Source organism: Gymnoscopelus microlampas (assembly GCF_963454915.1).
Source record: "Gymnoscopelus microlampas genome assembly, chromosome: 2".
In the NCBI taxonomy this organism is placed as follows: Eukaryota; Metazoa; Chordata; class Actinopteri; order Myctophiformes; family Myctophidae; genus Gymnoscopelus; species Gymnoscopelus microlampas.
Window position 1 is genome coordinate 37,159,485 of NC_139939.1, and position 17,255 is coordinate 37,176,739.

General features: G+C 41.8%; 2 protein-coding genes across 3 annotated transcripts in view; both read right to left on the reverse strand.

Annotated features, from left to right (window-relative positions):
* dkk2 (dickkopf WNT signaling pathway inhibitor 2) overlaps positions 1–17,255 on the reverse strand; it is a 413,162-nt gene that overhangs the window by 258,751 nt on the left and 137,156 nt on the right. The gene's annotated exons all lie outside the window — the stretch shown is intronic.
* The window catches only part of tbck (TBC1 domain containing kinase), an 83,619-nt gene that overhangs the window by 22,018 nt on the left and 44,346 nt on the right, over positions 1–17,255 (reverse strand). For both annotated transcript variants that reach the window (XM_084041536.1, XM_084041535.1), the window contains one exon: positions 11,790–11,962. In XM_084041536.1, the coding sequence (XP_083897662.1) occupies positions 11,790–11,962 (173 nt within the window). The remainder of the gene's footprint in view (positions 1–11,789; positions 11,963–17,255) is intronic.

Consider the following 17,255-nt stretch of genomic DNA (forward strand, 5'->3'; position numbering starts at 1 on the left):
TGTGTGTCTGTTGTGTGTGGAGAGTCCAGTGGACTGAAGCAGTCTATTTGTGGATATCCACCCATAGATTATTTGGCGAATTGGGTTTATGGACTGGGTTTAACTGAGAGACGCTTCTTATCCACATCCAAGTTTCCTATGGAAACGATTGTGCCCAAATTATGGGCATGACTTCTGGTTGTCAGTCATTCAATTAATTTGAGTCATTCATGTCAGTCAATAATAAAGTTGGAACACAACCTGACAGAAATTTAAAAAAGGGTCATATTAGTCTGCCGTTACCTTGTGACATGGGTTCTATTAACAATGACAGCTATCATTCAGACAGCAGGCTGTTACGACAAATGAATGATCAATGCGTTTGTATCAACCAGGATTTTGAAATTGCTTAACAAGCATCATTTAATCCCCATGTGCAGATTCAGGTGTCATAATGTAGCAGCAACCGCAAATAATGAAACACAAGAGGTACTGTAGGCTGCTAACAGCTAAGAGCAAGTGTCAAGAGATGAACCAAAACAAATCAGAATACAAATTAAATGAAGAATAAAACACTAGAGACAACAGGATCACATGAGGCATGATGCCAAAAATACAGAACCCAATTTGTAACAAAATAACAAAAACTAGATGTGAAACTATCCCAAGTTCCCAACTAATGTACACATGGCTTTACAAGACAACAATAACTAACTAAACCAAAAAGTATGGATAAAATGTCCCTTTATTTCATTCATAAGCATTATGGGTGGATATGAGATCTATACATTCTTTTAGCTGTGCAGGTTTTACACAATACTTTTTCTGACCTTTTGGAATCTCGCTCCTGACAAATACCCCATATAACTAAGATGACAAAACTAATAAAAACTACACTAAATCTAAGTCTCTTCAAAAACTAATGAAAATTTCTAAACTATAATAAATACACTAACCTTGGCACACACACGCCCACCCACAAATCCCCACCCACGCACGCCACGCACGCACGCATGCGCACACACACTTAAGTCCCCTACTTTAGCTTGTTCTATGTTTTTTTATCAGTGAGTGTTCCAACTTCTAAGACTGAGGATGAGGAAGAAATGTATCAGAAATTCTCTGACACAGCCGTGGGTGGGGGGGACTCTACATGAATCAAGGAGCAAATGTCTTGTCACTATGTGAACAATGAAAGCAATTTTGGCATTTGAATGTAATCAGAAATACAGATAACATCTCTCCCAGGACTCTCAGACAAGCGTGGAGACCTTTCAAGGCAACAATTTCCATAAGTCCAATCAATCTAAGAGTGGGACAGAGCATGAAAAACAAAGGATAGGCATAAAGACAAGAGAAGAGTGAGAGACCGATGGGTCAGAGGGTGTAGTGGTGTGAGTGTGTGTGTGTGTGTGTGTGTGTGTGTGTGTGTGTGTGTGTGTGTGTGTGCGCTCGCTCATGCATGCGTGCAAATAGAGATAATGAAAAAGTATTAAGGACTAGATAAAGGAATCAGAAGTAGACATTGACCTTGTGGTCCTTTTTAGCAACACAGCTGTCAATAAAGCAATTTCACTCAAAGCTTGGACAGAATACAGTTTCAGATATGATGGTTGAAATTCCCCTACATGGGCTTGGAGGGACCCACCAAATGTTCCCCTTGTTAAAATAAACAGACACCATCAGACTGGTATCGAATGGGTAAAATCTTCAGCCTTGGAAGGAATGCTTTTAAAGGATTATTCACTGGATTTCACAAAGAAAATACATTTGGGCCTCTCAGGATTGGGTACACAATACATCCAACAGAAACAAGGCCCCAGCTGATTGCTACATCCAAGTTAATCTTTTCTGTACACGTTATTAAAGAATAATTGAACGTTAGATGTGTTTTTAAAGATACTAAGTGATGTTTTGGAAGCATGGGTGTGTTTAAGTTGCAGAAGGTTGTCGGCCAAAGGTCAAGAGCCGTCAATCAAGACATTGCTGTTTACTATTGACTTGAGTCGAAAATCTAACTGGGCTAGCGATACAGTCACAAAGGAGCTAATGAAATGAAGACTAAAACCAAATAATCCTCATGTTACAAGATGCTGAGCTATTATGGAAAGCAAAGTGTCAAAGGCGATATTATGTATGACATAGTGTGCCGAAGTCCTGACGTCACTCGTTCATCCCCTGGGTCACAGAGGTAATTTCTCAATGGAGAATAACATTGGGTCATTACGGGGACAGAGCTCTGCTCTGTACACGTATTGTTATTGGCAGTATTCTGTCACTTCTTCTTCTTCTTCTTCTTCTGCCACTTTTCGCAGTTCTGGCTGAACCGCGCTGTCGCTTTTTACGAAACTCGGCCATATGGTAGATGGTCATGAAAAACGATCAAAAAATAATTCTCACAATCTTTCGTCCAAAGGTGGCGCTATAGCACTCAATTGAAAATGCCAACTTTGACCAGGTACAACTCATGCCCTGTTTGACCTACAGCCATGAAACTTGGATACATATATGCGTCTCCTCATGCTGAACAACTTTCACCCTCTGACTTTTGACCTCTGACCTTTAGATCTCCCACCATTTTGAATTATATGAAAAACAGTCATTGGCTCCTAACTTCTGCATTTTTTCACTTATGGAAAATCCGTTGGAAATTTTTGTAGGCAGTGGTCCAAGGTTCAAGTGCTAAACGTTTCGTGCAGATTGCTCAAAAATCCCAGGAGGAGATAGATTTTAACTATTACAGTTTTATGAAAATTATTCATCTGTGCCTAAAACATACATGCAGACTCACATTTCTTTGAAACTTTGCAGAAATGTACAGGGTCATTCCAAATATCACTGAAACCAATCTTACTCCAATTGGCCAAAAGGGGGCGCTATAGCAATTTTTTGAAAAGGCAGACTTTAAACAGGCATAAGTCATGCCTCGTTTGGCCGAAAGTCGTGAAACTTGCTTACACATGTGCCTTGACTCATGAGGAACACACGTATTGATTTGACCATTAAGCTCCGCCCTTAGATTTTCCGCAATTTTGAGCAGTTTGAAAAATACTTGTTTTTGCCAGTTCTGGCTTAACCGTGCATACGCTTTTTACGAAACTCGGCCATATGGTAGATGCTCATGAAAAACTACCAAGAAATAATTCTCACACTCATTCGTCAAAGGGTGGCGCTATAGCACTCAATTGAAAGTGCCAACTTTGAACAGGTACAACTCATGCCCTGTTTGACCTACAACCATGAAACTTCGATACACACATGCGTCTCTTCATGCCCGACAACTTTCGTGGTCTGACTTTTGACCTCTGACCTTTAGATCTCCCACAATTTTGAATTATATGAAAAACAGTCATTGGCTCCTAACTTCTGCATTTTTTCACTTATGGAAAATCCGTTGGAAATTTTTGTAGGCAGAGGTCCAAAGTTCAAGTGGTAAACGTTTCGTGCAGATTGCTCAAAAATCCCAGGAGGAGATAGATTTTAACTATTACAGTTTTATGAAAATTATTCATCTGTGCCTAAAACATACATGCAGACTCACATTTCTTTGAAACTTTGCAGAAATGTACAGGGTCATTCCAAATATCACTGAAACCAATCTTACTCCAATTGGCCAAAAGGGGGCGCTATAGCAATTTTTTGAAAATGCAGACTTTAAACAGGCATAAGTCATGCCTCGTTTGGCCGAAAGTCGTGAAACTTGCTTACACATGTGCCTTGACTCATGAGGAACACACGTATCGATTTGACCATTAAGCTCCGCCCTTAGATTGTCCGCAATTTTGAGCAGTTTGAAAAACACTTAAACCCAGGATTTTTCAGCTATTTGCGTGAAACTGTATCATCTGTGTGATCTCCTTTTTCACAGTTACTTGTCTGTTGGGCCAATGGCGTCTCCCTTAAATGAATGCCTCACAATCTCAAGGTCGCCAGTTCAAGCCTCACTTGATGTAGACTTAATTTAAGTTGAATTGCAAACAACATGACTGTATCAATGAATACATGTGCAAATGGTAAAGATAACCTGAAATGCTTATTTGAGAGTACGTTTTTTACGTATGACATACTTCATTCTGAAAATAGCTGATCTACAATCTCACAACTTTTCATGGTTTGTGAGCTTGTAGATCGGCTACTTTCATTAGTTTTGGTTCTGAGGAGATGTACAATTTCTTCATTGGTAAATGGCTTGTGAACGAGTGATCTTAGTGTTAGTGAAACAGGGGCTTGGTTCATGAAAGAAGGCAAGAGTTTATGATCTTCAACAGACAATATCAGCCTGGACAAAGCTATAGCACTATAGGTAGTGTTGCAGCCTATTAGTCTGAAGGTTGAGAGTTCGAATCCTGTTAATGGCAGTAGGTTGAGATGTCCAATCAAACCATTATGTTTCCATCTCTCTCTCTCATCAATCTATTGTTTCCATGTCACTCTCTCTCTCTTCAATCTATTCCGTTTCCATGTCTCTCTCTCTCTCTATTCACTGTCCCCGTATTATCGCTGCTTGCAGCTATATTCTAATCTTAGAATCGTCTCATATAAGAATTGTGGTCCAAAAATAAACAAATCGTCCCGACAATATTGTCAGGGAGGTGGCTCTGTATCGTTTACGATAGTCAGTCACTCATATTTGATACAGTCCGTTTCTGGCGAAATTTTTATTAATTCGGCGGTGGTAACGTTAGCGTTTCCTCGCCGTCAGTTGATGCTTCATATCCATATGAGTCAAACCGCCATGCTCATTTGTTTATTTGACACGATATTAAACACGTCTATGGGAATTCAGAAAGGGGGAAAAAAACGTGACCCAGGTAGGATGCATAAAATACGTCAGACTTCGGTGCTCTATGCGATTCATTTAATGAAAGTGGTAATAAATTTGTAGTTGAAAGATCGTTCCAGCGGTTTGCAAGATTAGCTCCGGACACAGAGACACAGATATACCCTCTTTTAGATGGCTGGAGTACTGCAGAGCCAAACATTTTAAATTCTGATTGTGGCTGAGATTTTAACACAAATGAAGAATAAATGTAGAGATAAATGTATTTTACAGAGTGAACAAAAAACAAAGTTGTATACAATTAATCGGCACACGGTTGAGTGAAAGAATGGAGGTCCAGAGGATGTGAAAAAAATCAATAATAAAATAATAATAAAACAGAATGTTCCTCAAATAAAGCAAAAACATGGGGGGCATTCAAAAATGCAGAGTTCAACAGCACCTTAAAAGCACAGGAATGGCTCACAGACATGCAACACATTGGAGATCCTCCACAGGCAGCTATCCAGATGATATTAAATACATCAACACCTCTGCACGTGTGCACACACGCACACAAGCTATTACTTACTATAACTGAGGACCGCCAACACATTTTCTCAGAAGACATTCATTCCCTTACCACGCTATGCTCTTATCTCGTATCCTAACCTTAACCCTAACCCAAGTCATAACCCCATATTCTAACCCTATAAAATAGCTAGTAGTTTTGGTGCACATGAGGACAGAACTACACACTACAGAGACACCCATACTCTATATTATACAGCAGACTCAGAAACATGCAGAAACAGTGTACACACAAAGTCAGAGCCGAAATATGTAGCCAAACTCTCCAGCCTGTCAGTGCTTGGGGGCTGATGGTAGCTGTGTGTGTGTGTGTGTGTGTGTGTGTGTGTGTGTGTGTGTGTGTGTGTGTGTGTGTGTGTGTGTGTGTGTGTGTGTGTGTGTGTGTGTGTGTGTGTGCGCGCGCGCGCGTGTGGACTTGAATGTCATGATGAGCATGTCTGCCAGCCTCCACTGGCTTTATGACACTCAAACATTTCACTGGCCTGACTGACAGTAAAGACCGAGTTGTATTTTGTTGCGTGTAGGCGTCGAGCAGTGAAAAACATGTTTGTGAGCTTGTAGATCTGCTATTTTCTGTGCGTGACACAGGAGTTCAACTAAGTATAAATCAGGTGTAACGGTGCTAATATGGAGCCCCCGATAAGCCTAACCAAATCCCCTCCAGTTATCCAGCGTCTCTGCGCGCACGCGTGTGTGTGTGACAGAGAAAACAAGAGCACTTGAGTTTCTAACTTGTGCCACTGTGTTAGTGCTATTGTGATGGTTATCATTGTTCATGTATATGTGGATACATACTGTACTTGTACTATGTGAATGCGTACAGTATGTGCATGTTTTGTGTGTGTCACTTTCGCCAATGTTTATGGCACACGTGCTAAAAAGCAACCCACTTACTTTCGATAGTCAACTCTATAGCAATAAGTTGATAAACATGAGCTGACTGTGTGAGAGTGTGTGTGTGGCCGTGCATGTTTTAGGTTGCTTTCAATAATGCTCTCTCAATATGGAAACATTAAACTGCACTTTTTTAGGCCAGTGTGCACAATGATCAGCTGTAGAGTATAAGTTAAAGCTGTAGTTGTATTGTAGCTCTCAGTAGAAATGTTTGCCACTGGTGTTGGGAAACCGGGTTCGAATCCCAGATAAGACATAAAAGTTATGGATTTCTGCTTTTTGCTACATCCAGTCCTGTGATATGATTCAGAAGGCGTGTGGTTGTGAGAGCTCTATAATTGAACAGTACAATAATGTTCATGTACTGTAACATTAACCATGCAGCTAAATGTGTCAATGGCTCTGAATAAGGCCTGAGAATGCTAATGACCTATTTGAATTGCATATGCTTTCCTTCATCATAATCATGCTGAGTTTTCAAAGTATCACAATGGCTTATATATTCTGTGTAATGCCACCGCATGCAATTCAAGACGTTCGGCATATGGCGTTTTCTAAAAAGCAGGCACAATTCTCTAGGGGATTTCTTCAGCAGTAAAGGGATTTCTTCTGCAAGGCATGGAGCCAGAACAACGAGTAGTATAATTGAGGCCATGATCTGAGAAAACGCTGACATTGATATTATCTCTCGCAGCACACAATCCACACATGCACCAGACATACTCATGCACATTGTACTCACACCACACACTAGTACAAGTACACAAGTGTGTACTAGTGGGACTGACCGACACAGGGACCTACCGACAAGCATACACACACATACAGTACACATACACACACACACACAGATGGACGCACACACAAAGAAAGGTTTTCCCATAAAATGTCCAGTCTAATTCTGGGTTCTTAATGTCCTTGTGAAGTGAATATCATTTTCTCTAGTAGGGCAGACAAAGCAGTCTCTCTTAACGAGAATTCCTTTGTATTTTTCGCTGACAGAAAATAGAACCAAAAGTCTTAGGGACCAGACATAAACATCTTAAATTTCTTTGGTGTCTCTGGATCTCAGCCGATGAAATGAAATGAGTATTGAATAAGCAACTCCCTGAGTATTGAGTAAGCAACTTGCTGAGTATTGAATAAGCAACTTGCGGTGCATGAAAGCTTGATGACTCAGAAAGCCTACGCACAAAATTACAGAGGGGGAATAGGTCATGGTTTCTTACATTGTGTTCAGTTATTGCTGAAATGGCATACTGACAACATTGATTAAATCCTTGAGATTAGAATATAGCCTGAAACAAAAACGGAATCAAACTGAACTGATGCTTCACAATGTCCTCACTCAGTAACCTGTATCACTTGTCAGAGAAATATTCAAAAAACTAAAATATTGGGGACAGTCAGGTCAGATTGTAAATACATTTTTGCACATGGAGCCCAATAGAGTTTCAGATCAAACTATCCACTGAGTTAACATGGTGCCCTGCTACTGCTTTCCAGGCAGTGAAGGTAGAGATGGTGGATGGTCACCATGGCACTTTCACAGATTGTCTTTTTTTGGAGCTACTGTATTTGCAAGTCCAGCATGTTAGCAGCAAGAGGCTAGAAACAGGAGCTTTCTGTTTCTACCGACAGCTGACTATTATAGTCAGATTGTCAGATTATGAAGCTGATTTAATTTGGGTCCAAGTACTACTGAATCATGGCCCACTTGAAAATCTTGCAACCACTCATGGTGGTCGTGTGGTCAGATGATCAATCAATTGATTGTGTTCCACCTTGGATCAAATGTACTTTACATTTTCATTTATTGGTATCACTTTTTGATATACATTTTATATTATCATTAAAATCGTAACGTTTTTTTTTATGTGTGTGTGTGCGCGCGCGCACGCTTGTGTGCTGTACACAGGCATATGTATACTGTACGTGTGTTGGTGTGTTAGCGTGCAAGTGGACATAGGTGAGAGGACAGATGTACATGGTGGTGCTGAGGTTCAAAACACAACATGTTTATATCCTCAGAGCCACCGTATAGGTGTCTTGCAGATAGTCATTAGTTGTGAAGAGCCTTTGACATTTGACCGCTGTGCTGTGTTCTGTCTGTATGTTTTGTGAGCGAGTGCAGACTGAGGGGTTGCAGATAGATCCAGCTAGGGATCAATGCTACCGCCCATACAGATGAGCCTCTGCACAGGACGCTGAATGAGAAAGATTACAGCAATCACTTGGGCACACAGGAGATGGGGCTGACAAGAGCGTTTGGTATCTTGGTGCAACGCACTCAGGTGTGAAAGGCAAACAGGGCCAGGGCACAAAAAACTAACAAGGAGCTCATCTGAAACGTGGCATCACATCAGTGAATACACCACATCACACATCTGCTGCTGTTATGGGACGATGTTTTGGAGTGTGAAGACTATATTTGGCAACAGGGCAAATGCAAGACCTTTTTATAAGGCAATGAAGACCAGCATGTTCACGAATCGACAAGATCCACAACGGATGAGTACCGACGTAGAAAGGCAGCCTTGATGTTGAGAGGAATTAGGTTCATTGGTGACTGTGTGGGTGTGTTAGTGGGATGATTCAATGACCACCTTCCAAGTTCCAACCAATATTGTTCACTAAATAAAAGCCCCGAAAACATCCAGATGGTTCAGATGTTGTGTTCTAACAGGACTGCCCACCCCCGCACCTGCTCTCGACCCTGATCCAACTCACCCTCATCTGCAGTGCTTTATCCTGATATTGCTTTGTAACTTGTTCCAAAGCACCAGGTCTGCTTCAGTTGTAGCTCTTATTATTCATTTGGTGTTATTTACCAAACATAACTGATGTCAAATATCATTGCTCTTTGTTCATTTTATTGAGTGTGCCTGAAGTGTGTCTGTGGTGCTTGAAATGCTAACCACCATGACTTCATGTACCCCTGCTGACCATAATCCTCCTCTCCAACATACTGTCTCACTCTCAGCTATCCTACTGTCTGTCATTGCAGAAACTATACAAAGGAAGTGGACCGTCACCTCTGTTTGTTTTTTCTTTAAGAGAAGAATGTGACTACACGGTAACATCCTTAGTGTTCATTTAACTCAGAAGAGCACGCTCTTCAGAGTGAAATCAACACTGAGGATTTTACTGTGTAGGCCTGGCCTGGGGTGTGTCGATAGTGGAGACATGGGTAACAGTGTTATCGCAGAGACATCCAGTGTGTCCATACTAACCACATGTCAGACTTAGATTCCCAGTATAAGAATTTATTCCGTCAGGCGGATCGTAAATTCTTGGCGAGCCCTGATGGATGGCAACAGTCTGCGACCAATCCAAGCTTGGAAAATGGAAACCTCGAATAAAACAACATACTGCAGCAAGAAGGAAAACATTTCATGTGACTTTAGACTCACAATTTTAAATCGGACGCTGTTAATCAATGTACTTTATCTTTAGCCTTTATCTGTTTAACCATGAAGAGTTGACTGAGAATGGGTGGCCCTTTCCAGCGACCCCCATTTCACATGTACCATTACAAACATCCAAGCCTGGGAGTCACCTAATACAATCACAGTCTGCTACTTGTGGTCATTGGAGCAGCTCCAAGGAAGCAATTTAGGTTCAAGTACCTTGCTCAAGGGGCACATTGATGGTAGTGGTTGGGGTGCATTTCTGATTCAATCTTCACACCATGATTTTTCTATCCTGTCTGCTGATTAAAAACTGGCATCCTTTGAGTCACCAACTGCCCGTAAAATACAATGCTATGCAACTGGGGTCTTTTTGCAAAAGACCAGCAGAAAGATTCAGCAGTTACTGAATCTGGTATCATTGCTTAATGATGTTTAACTACTTGACGATCCTTAAATTCACAAAAGCTCAGAGTGCGACGCACTCAGTAGATAGGCCATTTTCAATGGACATCAAAGGCATTATGACACAGTATAAATTAGGCTTGCCTGGTTAAAAGTTGCCTCGGTCATAACCTCTACCTGCATGTGCAGACCTGGCAGCAACATCCTGTGTTTCAGACTCGCACAGAACCTCTGCTGTGTGTCTCTATCGCCCTCTTTTCCTGTCTCTTTCCACTGTCCTGACCTACATAATAATTAAAGCAAGACTATTGACAACATTGCTGCTCGTAAGTAAAGTAGCAGATAAATCGTTGGCTTTCATATATAGGAAGTAATTTAGGATTCATATTTTTTTAAACAGCTGAGACTATATCATATATTACATATATGTTTATTCTAGGCGAAGTGTGCATGATATATTATATCATATACTATAACAAAACACACATCACTTTAACTATTATATAATTACTACTCTGTGCATGCACATAGTCATACACACGTGCACTCACTCACAGACACACACATGCGCTGACACACTTTTGCTCCAAACTTAGAGTGTGCTAATAATGAGTTGGTGTAATTATCTGCTGTAATTCAGAATAGATGCAGGATAATTGCATGAAGTGGAATTCTATAACGGCCACCACTGCAGCATAACAAGTCAGGTCAATGAATTCCTCCAGCATACAGAAGATTGAACAAAGCTTTCAAGCATCTGTGATTCAGCCACTGTGGCTGAATGTGAGGCGGGACTGGACGATGAAAAGTAGCAAGTCCAGATAATAACCAGCACAGACAATCAATTCCTGACAGCAGTAAACAATGATAGACACATACAATCACTCCAAATAGGATACAGCCCATTTCAATGTTGTGGGACAACAGGTTTGCGGATGGTGAGTTACTGTATCTTGTGCGTGTGTGTGTGTGTGTGTGTGTGTGTGTGTGTATGTATGTGTGTGAGTGTGCGTGTTGACTAAGATGACTAGCAATCGCAGTGATGTATTTCTGATGTCTCATTATGCAATGTGGGGTGTTTGAGCATTTCTGTAGTTTGTGTGTATGAGCATTTCTTTAGTTTTTTTTTATTTTTATCCCACGATTTTGTAACCCCCTTATTTTTCACCCGGTGCCAATTTTCTAAGTGATCCTGGGCACTACACTCCCCTCACCAGCCTAGGGAGGCCAGGGCCGAGCTCATGCCTCCTTCAATGCATGAGAGCCAACTGGCCTTCTTGTCACCTGACAGGGGGGAGTTTCCCTGGTTGGACGTAGCGCGTGGAAGGAACACGTTATTCCAACCAGTTCCCTTCCCCTCCATCAGGCGCCCCGGCTGTCATGGGGGAGACGTTATAGGATTGACCAGGATTACTACATGTTTTCGTGAGGGTATTAACTACCCTGAGAGACACAGGGAGAACATGCAAACTCCACACAGAGAGGCCCTTTCGCCAACCACACCTAGGGTATGGGCGCTGATGATGCGGAGGAGAGGACACACGCCCACAGCGTCCCCGGCGGGAATCGAACCCAGGACCTTCTAGCTGTGAGGCTGTGCGACAGCGCTACCGACTGCGCCACCGTGCCCATTTCTGTAATTTGTGTGTATGAGTGTAAAGTATGGTGCCTAAATGTCCGATTATACAGTGAAGAGTGTGCGTGCGTGCGCTCGTGGGTGCGTGGGTGGGTGCGTGATGAGAAGCTCTCACCAGGTCTGTCCTGGGCATGTCTTGGTAGTCGGAGGCGTAGTACATTGGCAGCTTGGTGAAACTGCTATCAGCGGCTGCTTTAGGTGGTTGAGCGTGCTGCCGGTATGTAGCACTTCTCGGGGTCCAGCAGAACAGAGTGATGGAGTCACGGACGCATTTCTCAATGTCAATCTCTGGGAAACGAGGGGAAAAGATATGAAAATATTAAGATTTCTCAGTAGCGAATTATTTCCCCCAGACAGTGGCTGTGACTTTTATATACTGAAAAAAGTTACTGTGCGGAAAATATCACTTGTTGAACTTTGTGGAACTTTGTCATCTCACCTAAATACATTTTTCGATGAGACAAGCTTCGATAAGAAAAAATCACTGGCTCATGTTTCTGTTTTTTAAGAAGGATATTTCTTAAGCCCCGTGTTTTTTCAGTAACAAACAATTTCTTTCTTCTTTCTGTGTTGTCATCATACTGTATTTTATCACTGTGGTTTGCATCACTTTATTTTTGTATTTAATCTTTGTAGACTTACACTAAACTAAAACTCATGTCTCAGTGACACCACAACCCTTGAACAGTGCAGTAACAACAAAACCTAATTATGCCATGGTGAGAAAACAAAGCAAACTAAATAAATAAACGTTGCATAGACATTAGTACAAATTTTTTTTTTCCCCCCATCTCTACAGTAATATAACAATGAAGTAAGCACAACAAACATTCACTGAAAAATAATTCAGCATTTAGCCTCAATCTTTTGGTGATCTAACATATTAAGACTTTGGCTGATTTCTGCTCTTTGTTTTCTTTCCAAGACATCCCACCCAACTTCAATGATGTTGAGTTCAGGGTTCTGGGATAACCAGTCCAATACTCATATAATACTGTGCATGTGCATGTATGACAGAATTAATAAATATCTTACTCATTAAGGAGTACACAGTAGAGATACGAAATGAGGGCAAAATTGCATTCAATTACATTTTAGGCAGACTTTTGCCACTTGTTCATCTCCTTGGGCACAAAACATGGGAGCTTATGCAAATATACGAGGAGGGTTTAGCAGGTCGAACGTGACATGCTCACACAATTCCTGCCAATTACAGCACATTGACCATGGCAATGAATAGTCATGAATACTCTCAATGTAGTGATTCAAACACCTTGACTGACGAAATAAGCCCATAGGGCTATTGGTGGTAATCTTATAGCACAGCAGGCCCCCCGCCTAAGATTCGGGTGGGCGAGTCCTTTATTTCTGATAAAAAAATCATGTCAAATGCTTTCAATTCGCATTTTAAAAGGGCGGGACACATTTTTGATGAGCAAATTGCCAATGCTCCTCATCAAGACGCCCATGATGATAACGTTGACTCATCTGTTGTTTCTGTTTCTGTTTTTGACTTTTCTCCCATCCTGGTATCGGATGTTCTACACGCCCTGTCTACCTTAGACCCTAAAAAATCTGCAGGCCCAGACGGCCTTGACCCTTTTTTCCTAAAATTATCATCGGCTATCATTGCTCAACCTGTCACTGATATGTTCAATATCTCCTTAGCCACTCAAAGTCTACCTGAAGAGTGGAAACAAGCAAATGTTTCCCCTCTTCTCAAGGCTGGCGATCCTTGTGATGTAAACAATTACAGGCCCATTTCTAACCTTTCCACCTTGGCAAAGATCTTAGAGGGCCAAGTATCAAATCAGGTAAAGGTTTTTCTTGATTCATACTCTATTTTGAACCCCATGCAATCAGGTTTTAGAGCAAAACATAGCACTGTAACGGCATGCCTTAATGTTATCGACGACATCAGGGCAGCCCTGGGTAAGAAATCTTTTTGTGCGGCCTTATTCATTGATTTGAGTAAGGCCTTCGATACCGTGGATCCTCACGTACTGCTCAAGGTCCTTTCTAAAGCTGTTTTTTGCCAAAATGTGCTTGGTTGGTTCAAAAACTATTTAGTTGGCCGCACACAGTGTGTCAAATTTGGTGATACCATTTCTGATTCCATCACCCTTGAGAAAGGAGTCCCCCAAGGTTCCATTCTTGGTCCATTGCTTTTTCTCTTGTATGTCAATCATATTTGTAGTCAATCTAAGCATTGTAAGTATCATATGTATGCCGATGACACAATTCTGTACTCTTGTGCTCCTTCTTTTGATGTAGCAGTGTCAAACTTGGCCTCAGATTTTGTCTCATTGCAGCATGAATTGGTAAATAGCAAATTGCTATTAAACGGCCAAAAAACCAAGGCCATGCTATTTACTCCAAATAGAGCTGACATTATCCCCCCAAATATCACCACCTTGGAAGGAGTAACCATCGAATGGGTGGTGCTTTACAAATATCTGGGAATTTGGTTGGATAACAAGTTAAACTTCAATCATCACATTGAAGCGTTGATTAAGAAGTTAAAATTCACAGTAAGCTTCTTTTATAGAATGAAGTCCTGTTTTTCTTTTGCTTCAAGGAAAAGGCTGGTCACTGGCCTGTTTATGTCGCAACTCGACTATGGCGACATTGTGTATCGATTCGCCTGTCCCTCAATATTGGGTAGACTTGATCCCCTTTATCATGCTGCGTTGAGGTTCATTACCAGCTCCACCTATAGGACACATCATTGTATTCTGTATTCCCTAGTAGGGTGGTCCTCCTTAGCATCTCTCAGGTTGCTACATTGGTACACTTTTATATATAAAGCCATTCTTGGAAATTCCCCCTCGTACATTTGTTCAAAATTTAATCTTGTCCAAAATTCGCTTAACCTCAGATCGAATGCCTGGATGCGCTATGTCGTACCCACTACTAAATCTGAGGCAGGGAAAAAAAACCTTGCGTTTTTTGGGCCTTGGTCGTGGAACGATCTACAGACCAGATTAAAATTGGCTTCATTGATCCCTCTAGTGTCTTTTAAGAGGATTGCCATGGGCACATTCTCCAACCATTGCTCCTGCTTTGACAAGTAGCAATTGCTGTGATCTTAGTCTTATATTAGTTTATTAGTTTTATGATGTATTGTTGTTATTAGTATTTTAAATAGTCTGTATTGGTGCTATTGGTAGTAGGTCTTTGGTATTACGGATGTCATGTTTGTCTTTGTTTTGTTATGTCCTGTATTGTCGTTACTGGCAGAGCTGTGTAACATTTTATTTGCCTCTTCTCTTGGCCAGGGCACACTTGTAAAAGAGACACTAGTCTCAATGTGATTTCTCTGGTGAAATAAAGGTTAAATAAATAAATAAAATTTTGAATACATTTGTACCACTGTACCTTTTTTGCAAACTGTTAATATAGTATTCAATCAATCAAAAGCACCACCCCACACCATTTCAGTTATGGACAGACCCCTTAGATTCCAAACAGTGGATCCTCCCTCCACCCCGAGTGCTTGTTCCAAAACAGAGGCTTAGAGAGAAAACTTTCTTGCTCTCTTTTTCACTCTCCGTGGCTTCTAAAGCCTCTGGGGTAGCATCCCTCCTCATTCTCCTTCCTCTCACGTTGGGTACAGAGGAGGATTAGGGGAAAGGGGACTCACTGGATTAGCTGAGGATTTGGGGGTGAATTGAAAATTCTCCCCTCCTACTAGGTTGTTCACTCTCTAGCCCCTTTCTCTTTTAGCAGCCTCTTTCTTTTTGCACATTAACGACTGTTCTGGCTAATGAGAGCCCCGTGACATGACCTAGCACCTGGCTGGGGCTCAAATGAAACTAAATAGAAGATGTATCATTTTCCTTTCTCTATTCCAAGGCCCCACAGTGGTGTCATGGATAGGCAGGGGTCCGGGGTACTCCCATGGGTTAGGACCTCACAGATTCAGTTTCATTCCGGCGCGAAACACAGCGGCGGTGGTCTGAGATTCTTCACCCGCTTGCAGAAAGGTTTCAGGGGCAAAGCACATTGTCTCTCCCTGGGGCGATGAATGCCTCATGCAATCACTCCTTCCAGTGAAACAGAGGCAGGGATGAAGGAAAGCAGATTGATAGCTGCTTTAACAAGGCAGCCCCAGGCTCAGCTGGGCATTCCGATGTAACCAGACAACTCTTTTTTGCAGGAAGGGTTTCTGTTTTTTGGGGTCTTTCTTTCTCCGTTAGACGTGACCAATTAGATGCGGTCATTTTGTACTGGAGGTATTTGTGAGCCACAACCTGTGGCCACAAATCAAGCACTGGACAGACAATAACAACTGTCTGCAAAATGGTAACTGCTAGGGGGTGGATGGAATGGGTCTGTAGCTTTGAGAGAAATGGGAGTGAAAATTAAGAATTAAAATGGAATACAATAGAATCAAAAAGTTTAATTCATTTTTCTGTTTTCAATCCATTCCATTCTGTTTCCATTCTGCAATTTGAGAACGGGTGGCCGAATTTTCATGAAACTGAATTATCAGCAAGCTGAAAATGAAAAATTGTACAGATCCGTCTTGATCACATGACTATAGAGATAATATGAACCGATTTGCGTGATGTTTGGACAAAATCTGTAGGAGTAATAGCCAAATATGTGTTTTGCAAAAATCGGCCTGCTGGTGGCGCTTTAACAGGCCACATGGACGCGTGCACACACACACACACACACACACACACACACACACACACACACACACACACACACACACACACACACACACACACACACACACACACACACACACACACACACACACACACACACACACACAGGGGCGAATACATAGTCTCGGCCACACCTTCAGCCTGGCGGAGACAATGACTGCTGCTAAGAAATGTATTGTACTCATAGATTTGTTCATGGTACTATGGAGATAGTCTTTCAAACTCAATATTCCATTCAATTTATGCCTATAAATTCCTGGTGTTCCTGTTTGTGTGTGCATATGTGTGGATTTTGCGGTGCTGTGAATAGTTTTCGGCAGCTTGCGGTTGTTTTTCTCAGAGTTAAGTGTCTATAACTACAGCTCATCAGTTCCCTGCCGAGGCACACTCATTGAGACGGATGCTAATGTCCCGTGAAGCCAAATGCTGCTACATCATCAGTAAACACACTGCTCCTGCCAACCCACCAGCTAGCCAGTCAGCCAGTCAGCCAGACAGACAGACAGCCAGACAGGCAGCCAGCCGGCTGGCCACATGGTCAGGCCCAAATTGTGATTCACTGAAATCTCAGAAGATAAGAAAGTTAAAGACTACCTTAGGCAACGGTTTTGGGGGAGAATCACAAAAGGAGACAAGTCATTAAAAAATGTCAGGTTGAGATGTATGTCTGGCTCCGAGGTAAAACACTGCAGTGCTGAGCCCTTCCCCATTTCATGTTCCATTACTGCAGTCTTTGATATTCTGAGGGTGTTATCCCTCACTAACCTTTACATAAAGTTGTAAGGCAGAGGAAGAAATATGAACTAATGTGGACACATGCCACTGGGTTAGGAGGTTATGTCTTCTGAATGGGCCAATAAATTACTTTGGGTAATGATACAGAACAACGACAAAGCGGTTGA